Source organism: Manacus candei, unplaced genomic scaffold (assembly GCF_025592945.1).
Source record: "Manacus candei isolate 608988 ecotype Guabito, Panama unplaced genomic scaffold, ASM2559294v1 h1tg000002l, whole genome shotgun sequence".
NCBI classification, from domain to species: Eukaryota; Metazoa; Chordata; class Aves; order Passeriformes; family Pipridae; genus Manacus; species Manacus candei.
In genome coordinates, this window is record NW_026138050.1 from 5730944 (window position 1) to 5756844 (window position 25901).

General features: G+C 39.8%; 2 protein-coding genes across 7 annotated transcripts in view; one reads left to right on the forward strand and one right to left on the reverse strand.

Annotated features, from left to right (window-relative positions):
- CUNH7orf50 (chromosome unknown C7orf50 homolog) overlaps window positions 1-25901 on the forward strand; it is a 116058-nt gene that overhangs the window by 38050 nt on the left and 52107 nt on the right. The gene's annotated exons all lie outside the window — the stretch shown is intronic.
- GPR146 (G protein-coupled receptor 146) overlaps window positions 61-25901 on the reverse strand; it is a 49580-nt gene continuing 23739 nt past the window's right edge. The window contains exons 1-2 of one of the 5 annotated variants that reach the window (XM_051781389.1): window positions 17080-24333; window positions 61-4863 (exon numbers count right to left, since the gene is read on the reverse strand). In XM_051781389.1, coding sequence (XP_051637349.1) covers window positions 3815-4863; window positions 17080-17338 — 1308 coding nt within the window. In that variant the 5' untranslated portion in view covers window positions 17339-24333 and the 3' untranslated portion in view covers window positions 61-3814. Of the gene's footprint in view, window positions 4864-7123; window positions 7506-7555; window positions 7857-8949; window positions 12632-17079; window positions 24334-25901 lie in introns of those variants that run through there. The other 4 variants (XM_051781546.1, XM_051781626.1, XM_051781460.1 and 1 more) reach the window with 4 other exon arrangements.

Below are 25901 nucleotides of genomic sequence, written 5' to 3' on the forward strand. Positions count from 1 at the left end.
TGTCTACAATAGGTTTTTATCAAGAAAGCCAAAAAAAGTTCACACATCTCACTGACCAGATACACTTAAAACACTTTTTATTGAGAATGTATTATGAGTCAATAGTTCCTTTATGAAGCTTTCCAGAAAGTCCATTTCTGTAGTATTTTGACATGATATTGGAGGCCACAGCTCTTCATTGTAATAGAACCAGAAATTTTCTAGTGGCTGATCACTTTCTTCCAGTAACTGAATTTACATCTTCAGAGACCAACACAATTTGATTCTGAAACTTTTGAAACTAGGACCTCTACTAAGTTAAGTCAACAAGGACCTGTCCTGAGTTAGCTGTGTTAATAACTCAAACAGAAGCAGAGCACGACAGTTTTGTTAGTTCATTGATTTGACTTAATTAGCGGTTCAGCAAGAGGGCAATAAGCCATAGATCAACTCAAATATTAAGTTTAATTCTGTGAGAAAATAACACTGTTAATAATGGCACTTAACTAGTGCTTACTTTCTAGTACACAGTATATACATATAGAAGCATACAGTACACCTTCCTGTTCAGAGGTTTACATTTAAATTATACACTTTAAGAAATAATTTAATAAACTCTTTGCAAATTCTTTTTACATCAGTAGGCTGATTTCTATCTTGCATATATACAGTATTTTATTCATATTTATTTAAATGTGAAATAGATAAGCCCCTATTTACAGTCATCAGAAACCTTCAGGTATTTGAAATGGAAAGGCCCCATTCTCGAGAACTTTGTAATTTGTCCATTAAATTTCTCTCTAGATTAAGATAACATGTATTTCCTTAAGTATTTTACTGCACTTGCTCCTCTACTCTTCTTTATATAAATATTGGAAAGCTCTCCCTTTCTGGGATACTGCTTTTTAAGAGATACCACGTGAGGGTGCTGCAATAAGTCCAGAATTTTCTTAAGAGAACAGCAGCCAGGCAGGTCCATGGCACAGTTGCTTTGAGGCAACTAATAAATCAAATTATCTCTTAAAAGAGGTTGAGTGGATACCAGTCTCGTTCATTAAATTATCAAAGTTGTTTGTATCTATGATTGCCATCACATTTAGTATTTATCAAGGATAAATGCAAACATATGTAGCTCTGTGGCAATAAAAAAAAATAGGAAAAAATCAGATTTGATATTTCAAGCGTAAATTACATAAAACCCTGTCTTTCTCCATCTCTTAAACAGCAGCTTCCATTCAAATAATTGAATAATATTTGGGTCATCATAAAGGAGTCACGCAAATGAAGTAAACATGAGTGTAGAACAGTACCAGCTATACAAGTCCAAGCATGGATGGGAACAGGAGAGAAATGGAAGTTAAATAAATGGGGCAGAGAAGTGAAAAAGATAGAGAAATTATAGAAGAGCCATGATCTGAAACTGGGAATTTAACACAGAGAGAAGGGAACAGAAATAGAAGCAACAGTCCTGTTGGAGACAGAAAGTAAGATGTCTTAAGAGAAGGAGGAAATGGAAGTAAGGAAGGAACGTGGAAGTTAAAATTGCACTTCGTGCTGCCTGTTCAGCCACACTGTTCTGGCAGTGTCCCAGTTCTGAAAGCCCCTATTCACACCAGATAAGGCAGTTCCTCCCTGCTGGAACTCCTCCTGCATAATGGGACAGAATTTCTTTAACAGATTTTACGTGAGTGATTTAATGTGGTGCATTACGAAACCTAATTTTCCTCAGACGGGAAGGAGGAATCTCTTTGCTTGACAGCTGTAGGGAAAGATTTTTTTTTCTTAAGCACTTCTGTGTGGAAGTGAGTTTGAATGATCAAGATGTGCAGAAATTCATAGAAAACCTTTCAAGAGGGAAAAAAAATCAACCAAAACATCCAGCATTGTATCAGCATAGAGGCACTATAAATGAGTGTGTGAGTTGGACAGAGTGATAAAGAACAGCTTCATTCCTTAACATGGTTTTCATCAAGGGCTAAAACTGTGAAGTAAACTGATGTAGTTATGCTGGATAGTTTTTGTGTGGAGAAAACACCACAGAAGTAAGATTATTTACTGTATAGTCTTTAAGGGTTAGAAAGATTTCACTAAACTATGAAAAGTTGTTAAAAAAAGGACTAATGGAGAGTCTTCCACCAAAATGCTGACAACTTAAAGATGCTTGTGTGTGAAGAAGATAAGCAAAGATGACTATGAGAAGAAATTGAGTAATGTTGAAGGGAAAAGGTATGAAAAGTCTGTTCCTCATCTGCTTTCCCCTTAGCACTTAAGCATGTGCCTCTGCTGACAGATAGGACCAGCTATCAGATGAGATTGTGCTCTAAGCAATGGAAAAGATTCAGATCTGGTTTTGCTCCATGTTTTTATTATACCTGAAGCTTGAAAAGCCACATTTTTTGCATAAAGTCACGTGGAATTTGAACTGTGCTGTGACAGATGAAGCAACAAAACAATGCTGTGGTGTTGCAGGGAGAGTAACAAAGATGTCTCATGGCCCCCAAACCAGTGGGAGAATCTCAGTTTCACTTGTACCCCTCTGTCATTAATAATGCAACAGCAGCACGGGAACAGGCAGTTCTTGGGTCAGTGCTTTGTAGTTTGTTGTTGTGGGTAATTATTTATGTGCTTCCTGCAGCATGTTTGTGGTTCTTATGTATTTCATCAAACCAGTAAAATTTGGTGATCTAGGCTGGATTTCTTCATCCCTACTGTGAAATACAGAAACTAGACTTTACTGTGTATCCAAGAATCCCATTGGGAGGCACTTCCATTTCTGGGAGGTCAGCAAAGGCTGATGCTGACTGGGATTCCTAGATATTACTCCCATTTTAAAACCTTGTATATATTGAGGAATTTTATATGGTTTCCAAACCTTTAGTGATGCCCTAGATTAAAGAGAGTTTAATTTATTTGTTGCAAACATATCCCTTGAAAATACAAACTGTTAATCATAAACATATTTATTTTTTAAGATAATTACTCTCATTACATGAACATATGTGGACCATAACACTTAGCCAGACAATCTTTACTAGTTAAATTCTGATTTAACTTTGTAAACCACTGTGTCCTTCATTTTCATATGTGGAACAAACATCTTTAGGTTCCCTTAGAATTAGTCAATAAATATTTCTGGATTCTTGAAATGTTTTAGGATGCAAACAAAGGACTGGAAAATTAAAACACATTTTTGTTAATTGTTATAGCTAGGAAAAAAAATCACTTTACCATAAACTTTAAAACAGGTTAGTTGGTGTGAGAAAATAATTTCTGAAAATGGTAAATTAGGCTTCTTTTAGAGGGGATTCAGTGATGGAGAAAGAAATTAAATAATTTAATTTATAATTAACATTTACTATTTGGGCATGTATAATTGGATCATATGATCTTCAGTAAAGATCATCTATATAATCTTCATTGAAAAAACGCTATTTACTTCATCAAGGATAGCACTATCACTTCTTTGTACAGAAAATAAGGTAATACCTTTTTCTATACAAGATACAAGGTGCTGTGTCTTCAGTCAAGACTTCAATAAACTGCTTAGTGATTTCTTCAGACAGGAAGATTAGAGACATGAAGACAGAGTTTGTAACCAGTTCAGTGCACTGAAGGTCTCAGATGTCACAGGTATTGCAGCACACTGGCCGGAGCCTCACGCGACTTCAGCAAACAACTATTTGAAAATTAAGACTGTTGCATTCAGCTGCAATGGAAGCTCCTTCCAGCCTCTTGGTTGGGACTCTTTAATGTCTCTGAGTGCCAACACAGCAGTATCACAGTCCCAAGAACACCAAGCACTGCAGTAACAGAGCACCAGGGGGGTTTGTCACACCTATGTCATGACTTGCTGTACTACTGTGCGCTCGTGAGAACACCCCTGATTCCCACAGTGTATCTTTTTAAGCAAACGTCGCAATTTGTTGGGAAAGTTTTTGTTAATATATCTGTAGAGCAGAGGCATTACAAAGCTGCTTGAGAAAGCCAAGAATTTGGATAAAATCGTGGTAAAATGCAATATTCGAATGTAATTTATATCCGCAATTCTTCCTTGCAGGTTAGTAAATGTGCTTACCAAGAGAATAACGTAATAGGGTGTCCACAGCGTGAACTGTGTGCAGACTGTGGCAATCAAAAGCCTGTGCACTGACGGATCCAACCGCCCAGTGTCTTGATCCAGTGGCGTGGCCTCTTTGCGTATCCGCAGGATTAACGTGAGCGCGTAGAGTACCGCGATGGCGGGCACGACGTACCCGATGAACACCATGATGGCATCCGCTGCCTCTTGGTTCTGCATCTTGGAGCACTCAATTATTTTGGTGGACACGTGATTGCAGACGTAGAACAGGAGAGATGAAAAACTCGTCAGCATGGCACCGCCCCAGATGAACCCACAGACGTGTTTGGTGTTGTACACGCTCGACATGTAAGTTCTGGGGAGAGCGCGTTCGATGTAGTAGTCCAGACTGAGCAGTGTCGTTGAGTACATTGTAACTAAGGACGAGACGTTGAATAAAATAAGAAAGGTAATATAAACTTCATTGTTGGAATTCCAGATGGCCCATTTTGTGTTGGCAACACCTAGAAGGTACATTGGTGCCAGAGCGTTGATGATGAGACCAGCGATGGCAATGTTGACAAAGTAAACATCTGGCATAGTCATGGTAGCTTTGTTGTAGAGGTTAACTAGGACCAGCAAGCCGTTGTAACAAAGGCCAATTGGGAAACATATAATGAGGTAGAGTAGGGAAAAGATGGACAGTACAAGGTCAAAGTCATGGCAGAGATGCTGGTCCTCACTGTTCTCAGTACTGTTGATTAAGGCTTCACAGCTCCACATAGTGATTTTAGCTTTTGTGTCTTCTTTGCTGGTTACCAGCTTTTCTGTAGAGAGAAAAATAGTGAAAGTGTTGTTGAAACATTATATTGTAAGTGAAATGCAGTACAGTGTGAAGAAAACATTTTAAACTTGAAGATTATATGCATCACATAGCTGACCTTGTTAGTCTAGGAGAAAGTAATCCGTGATTCAAAATTTTGTGAGACTAGTAAAGTTCTGACTAAAGTTCTAATGTCCTGAAGTTCTAACTGAAATGAAATTGGTTGCAAATGAGTTGATACAGGACACTCAACAGAAGTAAATTGTAAACTGTCTATAAGTACTGATGTAGTACATATGAATATTAGCACAATGGTATTTTTAAATTATCAAACAGTACCTTGTATATAGCTAGTAATATAGAAGGGTAACTGCTGAAGAATGGAAGGATATAAACTGAAGCACAAATCTTTGTAATAAGATGGAGAATGGAGTTCTCTGAGGTGTTAAATAAGCTTTCCATTGAAAAGATGGTTTCTTGGGAGGCACATCCAAGGCAGTATGGTGGATGTGTACTGGATCACTGATAAAACTGACAAAAACTAGAGGAACTGGGAAGTGAGATGAAAGATTTAGGTTTTTTTAATAGGTCAGTTTGTATTCAGACTTCCAACCTATGACCATTTAGTTCTGAAAAAAAAAACAATGGACCTCTGTAGTCCAAGGAACCTAATATCAGGGCAGCCTGATTTTCAAAAAAGGCAAGAGTTAGCTATCATTTCCTCTCAAAATAGCATGAATTCTTTAAAGTATGCTACTATCAGTTGTTATCCAGCCATCTTTACTTTATGGTCAGTAAAGAGATAACGTTTTAACTGAAATAACTGAACTTCAAAGCAATTGTGAAAAGTCTCTTTCCAAAATGCAGAAATAAGAAATAACCTCTAAAGTACAACTCAAAACCTGCACTTAAAATCACAGTTATGATTCCTGCCAGCTCATTTCTGGGCCAGTGTGGAGTTTATGCAGCAGGTGATTTCCCATGTACTCCGACACTGTCACACACTCCTGTGGTTTTTTGCACACTTCCCTTTCAGCACGTACAGAAAAGTGTAAGCACACATACCTGCATTCTTTCCAGAGAGAGAGAGCAAGATTTAATCAAATCCCCAATAAACATTGTGCAATGAAAATGAATGTTACTAGACAACATGCTATACTCCGTGAACCATATGGCTGAATTACACAGCGTGGGGTTTGTAAGCATATGAATACATGGGTGCATCTCTCTAGTGCTAATTCTTTGACACTTCAGTCACAGTACAGAATTTGTCCCAAAATCACGTCAACTTTCATGATTTATTTCCCACTGCAGTTGTTTTGTGTACATTTTTCTTCTAAATACCATAAGCTGTGCCAGAAATCAGGCTAAAAATACAGTCATTTTAGCTGGGCAAGCAAATTTTTATTCCATTGTCCTATACCGGCTTTCCTCAGAGAAGTGACTTCTGTGGCAGCAGTACCAGCTGCAGTTCTGTTGTTTTCAAAGCCTGTTTTCACCTTTGTGGGAAAACTTACTTTTTTGGTTCACTTTCTCAATTCAGTTTTTTAGCTATAGTACTGCATATGAATGGACTGTATCATATCTTTACGTTATCTTTCCATCCTCATGCTATTTTTGAGCACTGAAAACAACCCAGTTTGTTTTCAGGAAGCATCTGTTGTTTTAAGTTTTTAAGAAAGAAAAAGCAAAGCTGTTTTTTGCGCAGCTGAAGGGAACCAAAACTACATTGAACTGTTATGACTTGATTCAAGCAAAGCAACAGACTGGAACCAGATATTGCAAATATATGCATTATGGTGAGTGCAAGGGTGACTAAGCACAGGCATGGATACAATCACGTAATTCCATTATGTAGGTTTATCCTTAAGCATGTAGCTTTGATTACTCCAGACTGAATTACATCAGCCACAGAGTAACTTGCCTGTATATTGTCTCAGAAGATCAACAGTCTTTGCTACCACACTTTGTATTTTACAGAGCAGGGGGATGTCTGGTTTCACAAGTGTTTTTAGTAATTACCCCTTTTTTCTTTACATAGTTTAACACGATTCTGTTTCAATGAAATAGCGATAGAAACGGCAGGTGATTCTCTGTGTTAAATAGTCATCTGACGAAAATTACAATATTTACATCTGAAATGAGCAACAATAAAATCTAAATAGAAATATTTCCGTAAGAAATTTTGTTGATGACTTTTAAGTTACCAGGTGAGCTATTTTTGCCACTAATGCCGAAATCACCCATGTTTAATGGTCACTTACCGGCGAAGGCACTGAACCTGTTTGCTGTGCTGTGCAGGCCCAGCTCAGCATTTCTCACCCAGCCCTCTCTTTTGTCATTTTTAAAGGCAGTTTTGCCGTCACAGTTTTACCGTGTCCGGGTAAGTCCTTGCGATCCCTGAACGCAGCTTGACTCGCTCAGTCTAAGCTGACCCCCTTCCCTCTCCGGTCTCAAGGAGCTCTGCCTGCAGTCCCAGGTTGACTCTGTTGCATAAGTGAACGCTGCAGCCTCTTGTTTACAGTGGCCTGACTCGGCCGGCCGCGGCACTTCCCAGGTTCTCCTTGCTTTTAGACCCGGGATCAGGTTGAAAAGGAAAGCCGGCCGTGGGCAGGGAGCGGGGAGCGCTCCGCGCCCGCCGCCGCTCCGCGCCCGCCGTTCCCACGGCGCGGCCGCCGCGCTCCGCAGCCTCTTACCTTCCCTTCACATTGGCATTCCTCCGAGCCGCATTCCCGAGGAAGGAAGCCGGCCGCGAGGCCCCGGCGTGGTTCTCCTTGGGAACATGGTGCTGGCCGTGCCAGCGCCCGCCTGGGCGCTGCTGCCTGCGCTGCACTTGTTTTTGCTCTATAAGTTACTCACAAGTTTCTGCTTGGCTTGGCAGCCGCCTGGCCCCTCCCTTTCCCTGTTTACAGCCAGTTTCAAGAAGTGAGAGGCTCCGGTCGGAGCTGTGTTGGATCCAGCTCGCTTTTGTAGTCTCTGGGTTTCAGATTTACTGCTTAAAATACACGGGGCTGCCGGAGCGCGCAGGTTTGTCGTGGTATTGTCATCGGCGCTGGGGGTCTCTGGGGACGCTGCAGAGGCTGTGCCATTCCCTGCGACTGCAATCAACAGCCCCTGGTTCAAGAGCGTGGGGTTTATTTTTAACCCGGGATGAGAATGTGTAGCTTTGAGGTTTCAGTTTTATAGGCAATATATCCTGAACAATCGGTATTTAAAAAATTCCCGTGCTACAAAGTGCACAGGTGCTTGTGGTGCTGGCAAACATGAGCCAGCTTGTAGCACAAGGTAGGAAGAAAAGTTTCTGAGTGTTTAATTTGAATTTGGAGGTTGTTTTGGTGTTGTGAAAAGGCATTACGACATGACCCTCATTTTGTGAGGGTGTTATGGGGGGTTCAGTTCTGCTTCCTTTTTTAAAAAGTTGATTGCTCTCAAGAGTGTTTGCGTGTCACTCACAGTTAATGGATGTGAGAGTATATATTTTCTACAACTTTAAAATGCATCATTTCTCAAAAGAGTTTTTGAACTGTAGGTTGATAATTTATCCCATTCTGAGTTTTGTACTGTGGTTGTTCTGTTGTTTATAGGTAAACTCCTTGGACTAATGAAATAAAGTTAGTACCTTTGAAGTGTGTTTTTAACTGATATCACCAATCAAAACAGTGTTGCCTTGCTTTCTCAAAATAATTTGTCATATTTTTACAAATTTGCAGGCTTTATTCCATAGCAAATAAACACCAATGCAAAACTCCTTCATATAAAATTAAGCAGGTGTTTATGGAATAAATACCAGAAGAACACTAAAAATGGTTACTGAGTTTGAGTTCTATCTGACTGCAGTTGGATTTTTTGGGTTGGATTTTTTTAGGTAAGGTCTGTCTGTGCTGCTTGGTTTGTATTTAAAGGTTCATTATCAGTATGTAAAACCACTGCAACTCCCAAATGGCAGAAATTTCCTACGGTCCTGTTTGATACATTGTCCACAGACAGAATTGTAAATGTGCTGTGGATAACTCCATATTACAAACTGTGGCATCAAGTGTTTGTTGCCTCAAAACTTTAGAAGGACTTTCATCATCAGAAGTTGACGGGAGAAACAGCAAAGTAGGAAAGGTATTTGTGTAGAAGTACTTTTAGAGTGCTGATACTTGGCCAAAAGCCAATTTCTTTACACTCCATTAAAGCTGAAGGTGGTTTTATTTAGATACAAATTTGCATAAGGTACTTAAGAAAACCTTCTTAAAACACAGCAGGAAAAGTTGAGAGCGCTTTGTGGCAAAGATTATTTTAGAAAAGATGCATGAAACGAACTTTAATTAATGAGAAAGAAACAAAGTGCTGCTCAGTTGTATTACAGAGTCCATAGCTGCAGTCAGGTTTTTTTCAGGCATTTTCATTCATAATGCAGCACTAAGTTGCAGAGCAGGTTGGGTCACAGTTTGAAGCATGACCATTCTACACTCAGATTATTTTATTTGACTTAAAGACCCCAAACCTTTATCCAGCTGCAGCACTGTCTGATTTTTTTGTTTATACAATAAATGGTTTATCTACTTGCTTGCTCTGTTATCATCTATACGTTAGGTAGCTCTTACCTAGTTTATCTGACCTCTGAATATGTGTTTTCACAAGCTGTAATATCATTATAAACTGTACATAGCTAATAAAGCTGGTGCCAACAAGGCAAGTCTCTAAAAAGGCCTAAGACTTGTACCTTCATCATGTTTGCTTGAGTTCCCACAGGATCTCTTAATTCCTACAAACTGAAACCCAAAGGTGCTGCCTAAGGGAAGGCTGGGCCCTATGTAGAGCTTTGCTGGACAGCACAGATTTGCTTTAGATCTAGACTGAGAAAACTAAAAATCTTGGCCAGAAGTGCTGCATTTATACATAAACCATGACTTCATAGACTGTCAGCTCCTCATGAGGGTTTGAAAGTTTTTGAAAGTGTCGTGCTAAATATTACTTATGGATTAGTTCTTAAAACTTTAAATAGTGAATGATCAATATTTCTGGAAGAAAACAAACCTGCAATTAGCTGTACCTCAAGGGGAACATTCTCTGAACTCTCAAGTGCGAGAGGATGAAGTGTCACACTGCTGTTATGTCTCAGCCTGGGTAACATGACATTTCTTTAGGCTTACTAGCTTATGTACATACCATAGGGATTAACAGAAAATATGTTGGCTGGATATACAGAAAAATAAAACTCGATTGCCCAAGTTAGATGTGAGGGGCAAGAAAATGCAGCAGTACAGGCAAGTAGGTTTCAGAATATATTTTCCTCATGCAATTGCTGAGTTGGTGCTGTTTATAATATAATGATACAGCTCAGATAAAATGCTTTTAACATGAGTAGAGAAGAAAATCCTGCTTGATACTGGGGGCTGGGCTGAAAAACAGGCCCCTTCCAACCCTATCATTTTATGTCTTTGTGGCGCAACCATTGACCAGTTTGGCGGGTGGTAAGTTTGTAATTGATATCAGCTCCATTTGTAACCTGGTTACTTCAGTGCAATGCAAGGTGAAAGAAGGCACAACTAAATAGTAAGAGTAACTGATACAAAGTAGCACTGAATATAAGTCTGTCTTGGATGCTTAAAAAGGAACAGATTAAAAAGCAAGAGTAGGTCAGTTGGAAGAGAGGGAGCAAGGAGTTGGCCACCCCGGCAGGTGAACTAGTGGAAGAGCATGGTCCCACTGATTTCACCCTTCACTAGGCTCAGGGTTTAGAAAACCCTCTCCCTTTGCAGTATAACTTGCTTTAGTAGCGGCAAAACAATAATTAAAAACAAAACCCAAGGAAACCTTTGACTCATACAACCCAACTCTTGCCTACTCCAGCTTCATTCTGCACAATTTGAGTGCCCATTTCCACCTTTATAACTTGTTGCCTCCCCTTGGGCCAGCGTTATTTCTTAAATGTTTCTTCTGTCCAGGCATAAATTCTTATGTACATTTCCTTGTTCTTAAAAGAAGTCTTGCATTTCACATCTGCCTGGCTCTTGCTTTCCTCTTTATCTCTCCCTGATGACTCCTTTACAGTTAAAGTTGCACCTCCCACCATTATTTGCTCATACGACACAAGGTATCACACTCGACTTATGACAGGGTTTCCAAGTACTCTTTCACTTCTACTTCTCTTGTTATTTTCCTATGGGACATCCCAGGCTTTTCTTAGGTATGTTGAGTCAACAGGAAAAAGTACATTGTCAGGAACTATAAGGATGTATTTCTGTTCCATGTGGGATGAGTACAGAGATACCCATGTTTCTGAAACTGTTCTTTGCCCTTTGCTCATCCCTTGAGGTTGCTCACTCTGCTTTTCTAGAAATTCTGACTATTTTTTGTCTTCAGAGCACTTCAAAGCTTAGCTCCTTCCTGTGACCTTCTTTATTGTTCCACATACGTTGGCAACCTCTGCCACTTGTTTATCCTTTCATTCTGTGAGCACCATCTTAGTGGTAAATCATCTGCATAGCAGCTGCCTGGTCCTTCAGATCCCACTTGTGCCATGATAATCTGCTTACTGTCCCTGGCCTCTTGGGAACCTAAATAGATGCACTTTTTTCCCCCTGTTTTGATGTTTTGGTGTTGTTGCTAAATATATAAATAATATAAGGTAAAGGTATTAACATAATATAACTGTTAACAGTGTCAGCTGCACACTTTGTTGCTATTTAGACTGTTCAGCTCTTTGGAATCTGAGTTCATGTAAGGCCACATCAGAAGTAAGTCTCTGCAAATTGCTGTCACAGGTCACTAAGCATCAACAAATGAGTTCAGATGTTCTTTTGGTTGGAAAGAAAGAGGAAAACTTGATTTTAGGTTATGGCAACTGTTTTTTAAAATGTGCATCTTCTCTAGTAGGTTAGATCTACAGAACTTTCTTCTGTTTTCAGAGTTCATTGAGGATTGCTCAGAACAACGTGTGTACCCCTCAGACATGGATAACTGTATTTGCTTCAGTTTCTCTTCCACCCCTCAATATTTAAGCAGCTTAAAGCTTATGAGAACAGATAATGTACTCCAATAAAGAAAGACAAAAAAGATCACCTACTCTGGAAACCATAATAAAAACTGCCAAGTGGTGTTTTTAAGAGCCCTTTAGATCTGTTGGAGAGACTCACTGTGACAGTGGTCTGGAAGGTTCTAATAACCCAGTGCTACAGGGTCAAAGTTCTGTGGAGAGGAGATAGTCCAGTGTTAGGGCCCCTAAAGATTCATGTGGAAGGAATCCCATGTTCAGACACAGATATTATCTGCCAGGCACATCTGCCACTCTGGATAAATCCTCCTCTTTTTGTGCTGTTTGTTTCTTTGCAGTGGAGCCTCTGCAGGGGTTCTGTTGCCAGTGGCTGTGCCCTCCTGGCAGCTGCTCAGGAACGGGGCTCTGCCTGGGTTAACTCTATAAACTCAATCGTGTTTTGATAAGTTCTCTCAGTGTCCCAGTATCAGATGAGTGTGACTGCTCTCCTGCTCCACCTCTTCCCGACTCCAGCTTTATCACTGAATTCTGTAAGAGCCTCTAATATGGAAAACATGACATATCGTTTCTTTTTTAGTGTTTATGTGCAGCAAAAAAGAATTCACCTTAGAGTGAACAGTGCAGCTCTTAATACATCATGTACGTGTGGTGGGTTAAGGTTTCACTGCTGCAAAAGGTGAAATACCTTATTTTTGTGCAGTTCTTCAGATGGGGATTCCATCAGGCAGAATGAATTTATGCAATGGTTACTTCTATTCACCTACAGGCAGCTTCACTGCCCGGGTTCCTGAAATGAGATACAATTTTGAGATGCCCAAATAGCCACTAGGTAATACTTTTTTTAAAAAACCTGAGTTATATGCAAAACAAAGCCCCTGTAATTTTCCTAGTATTCATATTTGCTTCCAGTAACTTAACGGTGTATTAAATAACAGGAATAATTTGAATGAATGTGGTATTAGAAAATCAGCTTACATAAGGTGCTTTGGGTTCTGGACTTTATAAAGTTGACCAGTTGGAATACAAGAAGTGACAGCTTTTAATCATCAGCAGAGTACACAGCACCATTCAGAGTGCTGAACAGCCAGTTAGCACTGCTGCAGTTCTGGGCTGTGTTGTCAGAGCCCTTAGAAGCTGATTTTGATGCAGCTATCCTCTTTTAAAGCTAAGTGGCAACAAACTTAAATAAAATTCAGTGTCAAGGTGACTGAGAGTTGCTATGTATATATATTATTTTTTTTTAACTGAACCATGGAAACCAAATTAAAAAATAAAATGTCAGTTTCTTGTAGAGCACACAAGAAAATATTTTCGTTCAGTTTAAAAGTGAATGTAAGTTGCAGATTCTTTTCATATGAAATATTTCGTCTCAGTGGATCTAACAAGGGTTACATGGACCTTCAGAAGGCTGAAGTTGTGATGCTGATGTTCAGAACAGCTGGGACTTGGTAGATTTACACAGTAGACACACTTTATCCCACTGGTTTTTGTTAAAGTATTTAGTTCATTTATTCTGTTTTAAGGAATTGAATACACTAGGTGGCCAATATCATTAAAGAATCTTTCTTAAATGATAATCATCAGTGTTTAACTCTAGGGGGTTTTGCCCCCAGTGTGTACAGACACTTAAACTGGAGGGCAACAAGTCAGTTAATAGTGGTTTGAGGGGGAAATTGTTTATGAAGCTTATATGTTCCTTTTTTTGTATAAAGATTATCAGATCATGAAGACTAATTTAAAACTTTCTGCTAAGGCCTTTTTATTATTTGAGAAAATATAAGATTACAGGGCAGTTTTATGGTAAAATCGTTTCTCTAGGTAATTTCTTTAAATCATAGGTGCCACATTTGCACCTCTTACAAAACAGCAAGTGCCCAGATTTCTGCATTTCCAGCATTTTGGAGCTGCTCAGGTTCCAGGTAAGGAATGTCTGTACTTCTGGTTTATGTAAATCAGCATCACTCCAGTAAAGAAGATTCTCACCAGTCAAAATTAATGCAAATTATGCCAATGCTAGGCATTGCAGACTGAATTTATTCCAGGAAAAGAGTGTCAAAGGTGCATGGACTGTGCTGGAATTACTCTGTAAATGAGCTGGCACAGTGAGCTGGCAGGGTGGAAACAGCAGCTCTTATCTTCCCCCACTGTTTGTCAGCTCAGGGCTCGTGGCAGGGAACACTGCTGAAATTTGGCAGCACGGAAACATTCCCCACAGATATTTTGGTGCCAGTTGCAAAGACTGACAGGAGGCACAGATGGTACTTTTCCTGGAAACTATAATGTAATGCTGTTTCCTATTAGAAACGTCGGCGAAAGCTGACCCAGTGACTTATCAGCAAGACATCATGTTGGCTGTGTAGGAAACTGTTGTGGAACACACTCTGACTGCAGGGACCAGGTTTCCAGGAAATGCAGAAATATTGACATAGTCCTGTATCAGATAACATACACAGGAATTAGTACGAAAATGGTTTGAGTTATAGAGTTTGAAGGGAAAAATCGTCCCTCAGCAGATTTGCACTAAAGCTGAAATGACTTCAAAATTTGTCACATCCGTTGGAGATAAACATATCTTTCTGTTAATTGTCAGCAAGCCCGAGACATCTTGTTCCTGACACTCCTGTGGCTTTTCGTTTCCACTGCTTGGTGAAGGAAATAGCATTTTCTAGCTGCCTCCTGGATGAACTTGAACAATTACTGATTACATCTTATTCCATTTATAATGGCTGAAAAAAAATCCTTTAACTTTACATTCGAGGGGGTCCAAGTATAATATTAATGCTGATCTAAGGTTATTATTAGACTGCAAGATTTGGAGAAGGGGCTTGCAATTAATTAAGAGGCATCTTACAGATGTGAATGGGCTCTGACTTGTCCATGTACTGCTTGTCATGTGTCACTCCTCACTGTACTTTATCAGTGACAGGGTTTTTTACCCCTTAGTCATCAAAATTTTCTCCCAATAAACCTGATTTCTTATAGGGCTCCCCATTGCAGCCATATGTATATATGAAACCTGAAAAAGCCAGGAATAACCTTTAGCACTTTCTGTTCTGGGATGTTGGCAAAGGGTTTGACAGGTTTAAGTCTTTGATGATTTGATTTGAGTCCTTGGCCATCCTTTCACAGGTCTGTGGGTGTGGAGACTTCCTTAGATACTCCTAAAGGGTGTTGTTTTTCCAGCCCAGTATGAGGCTGGGAAAATGTTTCCAAGGGCAGAAAAACCCAAGTAGTACTAGGGGAAGAAATGAGCAAAGGAGTCTGAGAGCTCTGTAAACCAGGATTCTTTAAACCTAAAGCTTCCCTCTTCAAAAACATCTGTACCTGTAGCCACCTGTTATCCACATTATGTCCGTTCCACGGTACTTTGGAAAGCCGTGGTTAGGATTTGTACAAATCCCTGGGACTACAGCCAAGTAAATGGCATGGAAATAAATACTAGTGCTTACTAATTGCAGTGTATTGATTCACGTGCTGCACAGCAATCACTTCTTTAAAAAATGTGAACAGGTTTTTTTGTAGAGATTTTTTAGTGTCCTTGGTAGGTAACACGCTGCTTTAAAAGTCTTGCACACCCCAGGAAGCCAGCACGACTTCTGTAGCAGATTTGTTACTGCAGGAGCCTCCATATATAAAATTATATTGGGTTTGCATGGCAAGGTGTTCAGTTTTATTTCTCATTACCCTACTCTAATTTGATTGGTAATAAATTAAATTAATTTTTCTGTAAATTGAGTCCATTCTGCTCAGGATGGTAATGGGCGAGTGCTCTGTCCCTGTCCTTCTCTTGACCCATAAGCCTTTAGTTATGTTTTCTCTCCCTTGTCCAGCTGACAAGGGGAGCAATAGAGCAGCTTTGGTGGGCACCTGGTGTCCAGCCAGGGTCAGCCCACCTCAAAAATAAATATATAATCTGCTTCCTCCTGTGCTAATGAGTGGAAGCCTGAGGAGTAATTAGTTTGTCACAGAGCCGGTTTCTTAGTAATGATTGATAAATGGATGTTTTTACAGAGCCCACACAGGCACTGGGTGCTTATGAACAGTAAAGCATAGTTTGCAGGGAGGTCACTGGAGCCTGCTAGTCTGTCCTCAGTTAAATGAGCCATACTTGTTGTAGCTGTTGTGGAAAATATGCAGAATATTCTGATAATCTCTTGTCTGATGTTCGGAGCCTGCACACGCGAGTTCAAGTGAATCATTCTGAAGTGCAGATCACAAACATTGATGTCCACATGAATCACTTTGTCCAGACACTTGATTAACTTTTTTGCATCATTTCAGAATCAGCCCAGCTTCTGTAGAAAGCCATGGAATTCTGCTCGGGCTGAAGTGATGGGGCCAATCAGACACGTGAAGGATGTGATGCCCGTATGACAAATAGGGTGCTGCCTTTTGTGCTGCTTTAGCATTTGTATAAGAACAACATAAAGTTCAGCTGACAGAGCCCTAAGGGAAAGTAGGTGTTCTGCTACATACAGTAGAAAACAGATTTGCAAATATCACAGTGATTAGTGTAGTTAAAAATGCTTAGGGAGGCTCTAAAGGCCAGCAGTTGTTCTGCTTATTCAAAGCTTCTGCTGAAAGCAGTTAGGAAATTTTTGGTGCTTTGTAGTTTGCCTTTGGCTTACCTTCTCTTATAATATAAATGAAAATGCAATTTAATTGTGAATAATTAGTTAATTAGTTACTGATGTGTCTTTTTATCTGCTTTGCAGTAGTATTTCACAGTATAGTTTGCTGTGTGTTTATTACTATGCTACAAATAAAAGATTCACAAAGATCTCACTTTCATTGAGAACTTTTTTCTCTGTTAAAGGCTAACTGGATTAACTTTTGATCAATTCCTCTGCTATACTTCTGCTCTAGTACAGCTTCTAGATTTAATATACAGGAACATTTAGATCTTGTATATTCGGAGTGATTAATAAAAACCGTAAAAGCACATAGTCATTACATAAACAGTAAGTGAGAAATCCAACCTAATGTGCATGAAAATTGATATGCACAAGAAAAGCTACCGAACCTTTCTTTTAGCCAACCAGATAAAAGTGGGAGCATGACAAATTCAAACAATAATGTTTTTCCTAAAGAACTGTTACCTACAACCCAAACACTGTTTTCTAACGATGGCACTATTCATTCATTGATCAGAGGTTTATATGCATTAGTGCAAAGTGTTTCTAGGCTCTTAAAAAAAAAAATGAAATGTAAAAGGAGAAGTGCTAAAACCCTCACCTGGTAGGCTCTGCCTTGCTGCCCCTTGACGGCCGGCAGAAACATTTTGGCCCCTCAAGTCGGACCCTTTCCCAGGAGAGCTCAGCAGAACCTCCAGTCTCTCATTCCTCCGGCAGGAGTGAACAATGGCAGAGCTGGGGAAGCGGCGCTGCCCTCGGCGGTGGCACCGGGCTCTGACACATGTGACCGCCCCGCACATCCCTGCACATAATCCCTTAAGCCTCGGCCGCACGCGAAAACAAGGGTCTGATCCTGCCATAGGGACGGCCCTGTGCCCCCTGTCCCTGGTTGGGAAAAGGGTTTGGAGAGGTCTTTATTTTTTTTTATTTTTTTTTTTTGGACGAGCTGCGGTTCGGGGAACGGTTCAGCCTTTTGGGGTCGTTACCACGGGAGTAGCTGTTCTGCAAAGCTGTGCGTGTTAACAGGGTAACAGACCCAGAGCAAAATAAGCCAAGATGGCAAAAACATTCTAGTTAGTAATTTCTGATTTTCTTTAGAGCTACTCATCACAGCTGTGTTTGCCAGGAGCCATATCCCTGCCCACCTCTGAAGCACAACGCTGTTTAGCAAAAGCCTGTAACATCCACTTGGCCTCTGGAGAGTTTAGACAGTAACCAGCATTAGGCTGAAAAAGAGCCAATGTGTGCTTTAAAAAGTACTTTACTGTAAGCCTCAGAATTCTTTTAAGCATTCAGAAAGAACATTTTAATTGGGGAAGAAAAAAACATGTAAGGAAAATGCTACTGCTCTATCTTCTTAGTTTAATGAGAAGGTAGGTAAGTGTAAATTCTTTCCATTTGAATAGAAAGTGTGTAATATCATGATTCTCTCTACTTAGCTTGAATACAAATAGTCCTTAAATAATTTGCCTTTTTAAACTGTAATGTAAAATTAATTTATGTGTTTTCCTTCCTCCTCAAAGCAGCAAAGTTTAATATATGATTTTACTTATCAACCAAAAAGGAGTTGACCCATAAAATGAAAGAAGAATTTGTCATTCATGTTAGTATGTGTGTTTCTTTAAATGTATGTAATATAAATGTATTTTCTTATTTTATACCATTAGTTGCATATTTTTATTCTTACGGTATCTTAGAGGCTAAGTACCATGGGACTGTAAGACAGACTCTAAGCCACCTGAGAACTTTTTGAGTGTCAGTATTTATGATCTAAGTATTTGCTTAGTTCAGTTATTTTTTTTTGTTCCTTTTGGCTATGCTTCTATTGTTCATATTAAAGTTAAAGCCCCCCCAAGTCTCTATTTACAACCTCTATAACACAGAGGCTCTGTTTGTAAGTCCCAAGTTAGTATTTTCCATTAGATTCTCTATTGTTGGAGACTGGTCAAATTATTAAATAAACAAGTACCTCTTTAATCTCAGAAGTAACATTTCTTTGAGGAGACAGTGGGGGGTAGCCCAGGATTATGCTTTTTCCTTTTTTTTTTTTATGGTTTATAGTATTTCATACTTATCACTCGTTTGGATAAGCTGTTATGTATGGTTTGTATTTTGAAACACAGAGGAAAAAACCCCAAACTGTGTTGATTTACATTTGATAAAATGCCAGTGACAGTTGGGTATGGAGTTGAAGGTGAGGTGTGCTTTCCTTTTGAAATTCAGACCTCATAAACTTTAGCGTATGGGCTTTTTGCAGGAGAAGAATGCAGGGACTAGGAGATGGAATAGCACTCCTTCTGTCTCCAGGGAGAGCAGAAGGTAATAATGTGGCTCCTTCAAGTCTGCTGCTCTCTGGGTTTTATAGAGGCAACTGCTTGTTCTTATAGGCCCCACCAGTCCATCACTTATTTCAGTTTGCAGTGCCCACCACCTAATACTTTTTCCATTATCCTGGTTGGGTTTGTCTAGCAGGCTTTCCTGAGGTTTGTTTGAGTGTAGAGATACATAATCCCCAACACAATTATGCTGTGTAACTATTGCTTGTAGTGACAAGTGGTAGTTGATCATCTGTAGAAACCTGGGGAGTTGTGGGGCAGAGGAGACCGTTGTGCTTTGACCATAAAGCTCCAACTATTAACAATATCCATACTTGTAGAACTTGCCCAGGTATTTCTTGTGTTTTCTTTTCTTCCCAAAGCAGTAAAGTTTAATATATGCTTTTACCTATCAACTGAAAGGGAGATTAACCCTAAAATGAATTAAGAACCTGTGGACAGACCCATGGATGTGGCTTTGTGCTGAGACTGGGTCCTGGCCAGGCAGCTGCGAGGGAACTGGGGGAAATGGCAAACAGACTAGTTTGAGGTTTACTTTAGTGACTTGTTTTTTAACTCTGCCTCACTGCAAAGTCAGCAAGTGCCAGCCTCAGTGAAGGTGGAGCCTCTTCTGTGATCTGTCAGGAAAATTAGCCCAAACTTAAAACACCTTTAAACACAAGCCAGATACTTTTGCTGTGCATGTGGTAGAAATTCAGCAGAATAGGACTCTGGTATGAGCATGACACACACACAGAACTTAATGCACTTTTTCTTTGCCACCACTAAGCAGCAGGGATCACTGAAGCCTTGAGGGTCTCTTCACCTGTTCAATTTGTTGCAGTCTGCTGTTGCTATTGGCTTGATTAATGCACTGAATTAAATACAACAGTTCCCTCTCCATCTTCCCCCAAACATGGTTCTCATTGCTGATGGTTCTGCAAAGTTAATGCACAACCTTAAAGCTCATAATTACAAGTAACTTCGTTAATGTGAAAGCGAGATGTGAGCAGTGCAGGTTTTTGTTTACAGAATGATCTGTAGTGATGAAGTCACCCCGACACACTGCTACATCTGATATGAACTCATAGACAATTCTAGTAATATTTTTTATTTACAGAAGCTAAATACGACAAAAATTAAGTTCTGCTCAATTTTGTTTGGCAGTATAATGACTTTCAGAAGTTCACCTTTTAGGAGTGCTCTAAGCAGTAACTTGGATTAAGGCAGGGTTAGTGATTCAGGTTGATCAAACAAATCACAGCGTTAAAGTGAAAGTAGTTATTTAGGACTGTGGTTGCCAGAGTATTATTTTTATGAGCTAAAGTGGTTTTGTTGAAGCATCAATACAACATTAGTGAATTAGTGGGTGTGTTTGAGCCCTTTATACCCATGTGTAATGTGTCTATAAAGAGCAGTTATTCATATTAAGGATTATCAGAAATATTTCTTGGTAGACTTTTATCTTAAGCTGGTACCTTCAAAGGAACACAAACGGTTGGTGGCACCTGATAAAGAGACTGTGGTGTGGGCAAAAATCTCCTTCCTCACATGGAATGAGGCCAGTCCCCACAGACATTTCTTCTTTTTTTCTAGTACTGTTGTTTTAAGTGTAAAGCAAGGTGTAATATTAATGGGATTCATTCAGGACTGTTTATTTCTGTTTTATCTTAGTGTGAATATTCAGCAAGTTCATATTTAGTCATAACAAGTCTGAAAAGATGTAAAAAATTGAAATTGAATATGCAAATCAGTTGAAGCAAGCAAGACTTATTTGCAAATTTTAGATTAGTTGCTTTGGAACTGCCTTTTAAATGGGCACAGCTTTTGAGTCCCTTTCATTTTTCATCTGCTACAATATTGCAGGTTGTAAGAACTTTGATGGAAAACTTTAAAAAGGCGACCACAATTGTCCCAGTGCTGCAACCCCATTAATCATACATTCATTCTGCAGAACAAGCATCTCTGGTTTGAGAAATTCACCCAGCTCTCCTAAGGGCCCTTCCAAAGGAGCTCTGCTGGCACTTGCTGCAGCACCTGCCCTGGCACAGCCTCCCTTCTGGTGAGGGCTGGGTGTCCAGGTGGGACCACAAAGCTCAGGGGCATTGCAGGGCACTCAAGCTGCTGAGACAGGTCAATGTTCCTCTCCTTGTGCCCCCTCCCTCATGACAGGAGTGGGAACCTCCTCCCTCGCAGCTCCTTCCTCTGCTGACCTGACTCGGGATCCTCATGTGGTTTTAGGGAAAATCCCTTGGACCTCTAACCCAGCTAATTCAGAGGAGCTTTTCCAAAGTAAGCTTTACCGAGCTTGTGGTTCATGTCAGTAGCATGCCTTTTGTTTATTTATTTTGAAAAGACTGTGATTCTGTTTCAAAATAGAGTTCTCTGCTAAAAACATTGGAAAAAACCTGATAGTTGCATACAAATAGAAGTGATATTAATCAGCAAGGTAAAAATATTGGTGTCTTTTCTAGTCAGTAGGCTTGTTAACTTGGGCTCCTTTATATTTGACCCTGATCTGTATGGCCAAGCTGCTGAAATTCCATTAGGTCATTGCCTGTGTGGATGTATTAGAGACATTTTCTGCTGTGTCTGTGTGCATCTTTTGTCTCTGCATACCTTGGATAATTTTATTAGCTACTGTTTGAAAATGTCATTAGACATCAAATCAGTTTATTTAGCTATTGTGGGCTAATCCAAACATACAGAATATAATACACAGCTCCTGACCTTTTCCTGTTACCAGCAGCTCTTTCTTTTGCAGACCTTAGGTGGTGGGGATGGAGGAAGGGCTTTAACCTTGTGGGTATATTTTAGGAAGGCTACAGGACAGGCTGAAGGCACTCCAGCTCACTTGGCAGCATAGGAGAAACAGGAGAGGAAACAGATGTATAAGAAGAGGAAGAAAGTCCAGGGCATTCCTGTTCTCCTTAATAAATGCTTGGGTGCAGTCTCCCCACCTTTCAACCCTTTAAAGAAGTTGGAAAGCAGCGAGTTTGCCTGCTCAAGACTGTGGCTAATAAGCAGGATTTCACAGCCAGCTGACCATGAAGCACTACCAGCTTCTGAGTTCACTTGACTGAACATTACTTCTTGAAATCTTCCAGATTTTGGGGAAACTTCTTGCACAAAAAGATGAGGTCGCATGTTTGTAGAACTGTTTCTTCTAAAGGATATGGAGAATCGAAATGGAGTTAAAACACCATTTCCTCCAGCTGTCCCTTTTACTACTGACACTTTTGATCTGTGCTCATATGAAAATACGATTTATTAATAAATCTCTACCCCAAGAGGTATTTTGATAGCATAAATCTATTGTATGTTTTTAGTAGCAAATGTTAAAGGGAAGAAAAAAAAAAACAGAGGAAGAATGCAATAAAAATGTTGACCTCAGTTGGACTACTTGTACTATGAGAAAATGAGATAATTATGGCTATAAAATCCTGTGCCCAAAGAATGAAAATAAACAACAGAGAGAGCCAGTACAGTAGGACAGATTCACTGAAATATTTTCTCCATAATAATTCTTAATAATGTGGGCATTTTTTTTTTTAGTAAAGGACTAAAACTGTCCTGGAAAGTGTTTGGCAGCAGTGCAAGAGGATGGTTTATAAACATTTCACACCAGGAAAATTTTTGGAAACCAGTGATGTGGTGTTTTGCCACTCCTATTGTAAGCAGCAATAGATGCATTTTTTGTTGCATTAGAGCCATCTGGCAGGTTAGTGGTCCATTTATCTGTTACCAGACAATCATTCCATATAATTTTAGGCCAAATGTTCTTTTGAGGAAAAAAAAAGTGATTAGAATAAAGGATGTCAGAGCAAAAGGTTAAAGCATCAGTTAAATACAGCACAATAACACTGGAAATAACGTTGCATCTAGTATCTAGATTTTTAAAAGAATTTTCCTTTAAGCAATAGCTAAATGGTTTCCTTAGATTGTTCATGTGTTGCACGAACCATATCAGACCAGTCTGTAAAGTTCAGCATTTTCTCCAGTGTCTGAAATCCTACTACAAAAGAGTCCTTGCGTCTGAGAGTCTGACACCAAGTAGAAATAAAAGGCTGAAATAATAACACCACTAAATTGGTTTAATTAATTGTATGTTTCTGTACTTAAGCTTTTGAAGGGTGGAAAGTATTGCTTTAAAGACTACCTACAAAACTGGTGAATGAGCAACCACTCAGGGTGCCACTTCAAAGAGAAACACCCAAAAGAGCAACAGAAGGGAAGCTGCTTTTGAATTCTCTCAGTTCCTCCTGGCAGCCCAGGGCTCACAAAGCCAGAAATGGTTATTTTCTTTTGTGTTTGTTAGTTACATAACCAGCTCCTGGCAAATAAAGCTGGAGGTGGAGCAGCTGTACAAAGATCCACTTCATAACCTGTGCCTACCATAGCTGCCAAAAGAATCTCACCTGAATTTAGGATTTTTTCCTTCCTGGCTGAGGGAGATTCCTTACACTGTCTGCAGACAGCCTAATAAAGTTCAGGAGGCACATGCAGCTCTTGGTTGCACTGGTGGATATTTTGAGATTCGAGCCTTTGCATTTACTCCAGATTTATCCCTTATTGCTGAAGCTGTCAAACAGATCTTGGTTTCCACCATTTTTTATTTTTCGGATTTCTCTGTATCCAATACTGCTGTAGTTAATACTAAAGAAGTAGAAAAAAGTATCTGAAAATGGAAACCTGGATTTTACAAGAGTGCTCAGTCTTTCCTTTAGGATCAGTTGAAGCACCAGGAATTGTGCTTTCACGTTAATCATCCTATGCCATCTTTAAACTTTGCCTTTGCAGCCGTGCTGTAGCTTCCATAAACCAGCATCCAGGATGCAGGCTGGGGCTTTGCTGCTGTAGATGCCAGCCCTGGCTTTGTTCTGGCAGTTGTGCTCTTTGCCTCCCCATCCACGTCCTCCATCCTCCCGCCACCCTGACTGTCAGCTGCTGGATCACTGTCTCTGTCTCCCTCATTATTCCCTTCCCACAGCTCCATAATGGCCTGGTCTTGGCTGTGGGACTTCAGTTTGTGATTTACTGGTTATAAAATTCCGGGATTATGTGTCTGCTCTTTCATTGTCTTCAGGTGTCAGCTGTAACACCACTGCAGGGATGTTACAGTGCCATCATTTAAAGGATGATTAGGAGACCAGGCTGAGAGTAGCTACTGCTGATGATATAACAGGTAAAAAGGATCGAGAGAATTTATGCATCTGGCAGTTCTAACCATTTTTTACACTTACTTTATGTGAAATTGGACCTGGAAAGGAGGGACTTGTAATAAGTATGAAATTCTAAAATGTTATCCATGCCCAACTCCTACAAACTTTATTATCATTACCTCTGTATGAATTAAAAGTCAGTTCATGTCCTCCAGAGCAGCAAATATTGTCAGACAATGTGTAATGGAAATTTGTAAGAGCCAATATTTAACATCTTGAAATGAGAAGCATGCAGGATAACTTTTGAAATCACTCGAATTCAGTATATATTACAACAAAATATGAAGGTAAATATTAAGGTTTTTTCATCAGATGGCTTTAAATTAATCTTTGCATTTCCTTTAAAATAAGAAAATGAAGAACCTTTGAGTAATGGAGGGACAGAGTGCTCCTCATATTGCTTGCACCCTGAAGTATGGCACAGAGAGAAAAATTACTTAGAAATAATTCTATTTCTGTGTCTAAGCTCTAGTTATTTGAGTCCAGAATGCTTTTAAATTGCCTGGTTTAGGCCTCGGTACTGCAAATTAACTTTGGGTAGTTAGATGCATATAGAGAGGCAGAACAAAACCCCACTGAAATCAATAGGTCTCGTGTGGCCTGGGGTTCTGTCCCATAGGGCTGTTTGCAGGGGGATTGTTTATTTTTAAAGTGTTTCAAAATGCTCTTCCCAGCTCAGTATGTGACGTTCCACAAATGACAGACGAGTAGTAGCAAACTTCAAGCCCTCTTACAAAGTAGCTTTCCTCGGCTTTGTTTGGGGAGATCTCTTTGATTCTGCTTGTATTTAAAGTGCTCTGCTGGGTAACCGTGGAACATCCATCTGCTTAAACCAAATTCAAAGAGTATCACGAACTGACACCTGCTTACGTCTTTAATTAGAAGTGGTTTAATCTCTAACAATCTCTACATACATAAGCAGAAAGTATCTGTGTTTCATGTGCACTTTGAACTGCCATTCATTTAGAAATCAAAGATTTGTAAATGAAACACAGTACGCCAGACATGATGATGTTTGACTGGAATCTCTTCTTGTTGGCATAGCCTAGTTTTCCTGATGCTGTCAGCCCCCGGGAATACATTCTTATTAGAAACTATGTATAGAGGAGGAAAATACAAAAAGAAGCCTATCTTAAAAAAAAGTGTATCAACTCTATAAAAAAATGTATTTAAAACAGACAAATATATACAGTGGGACATGTGGTGGAGAATTGTTCTTCCTTGAAAGGGTCAGCAGAAGGAATACTGTTTGTATTTCCAGATGTATGGACCCAATAGAAACAGATTTGTTTCCTCTATTTTTCCCAACTATGTGAATTTTGCTGCCCTAAGATGTCTTAAAATTAAAGACTGATCTTAGTTTAGTTAATGTTCATTCATGATAGTTCATTTTCTCTTTCTCAAATCTCTCATCTTTCCTCCTCCAAAATGAGTGTGGTCTCATCTGACAGGGAGACTCAAACTGAATTAGGGAACGATGAACACAGTCCTTAATTTGTAACAGGAAGGAAGCTGATAGGGAGAGAGAGAATTAAGGTTTATAGTAATTGAGTATGAAGAGGACATGCAGCAGGAAGGATGTTGGGGCAAGCTGGAGACAGAAAGCTCCACGGTCATAAGTGGAGAGGAGTAAATTGGAAAGGAGACATGGATAATGCAGGAGGGCCTGGCATGGCTGTGGATGGGAAGGTGGCACATGTACCAAGCCAGTGGGGTGGGACAGAGGGATGTGAGGGAATCCCTAGTACATGCAGTGAGCTGAGAAGTGAGTAACCCTTTTGACCTGCTCATCTTTTCTACCTTGAACCACTGCAGTGTCTGTGTTATGTGTTGAGTTTGTGCCCGGAAAGGAGATGAACTATCCTTGAAAATATTTCAGAGCTGAT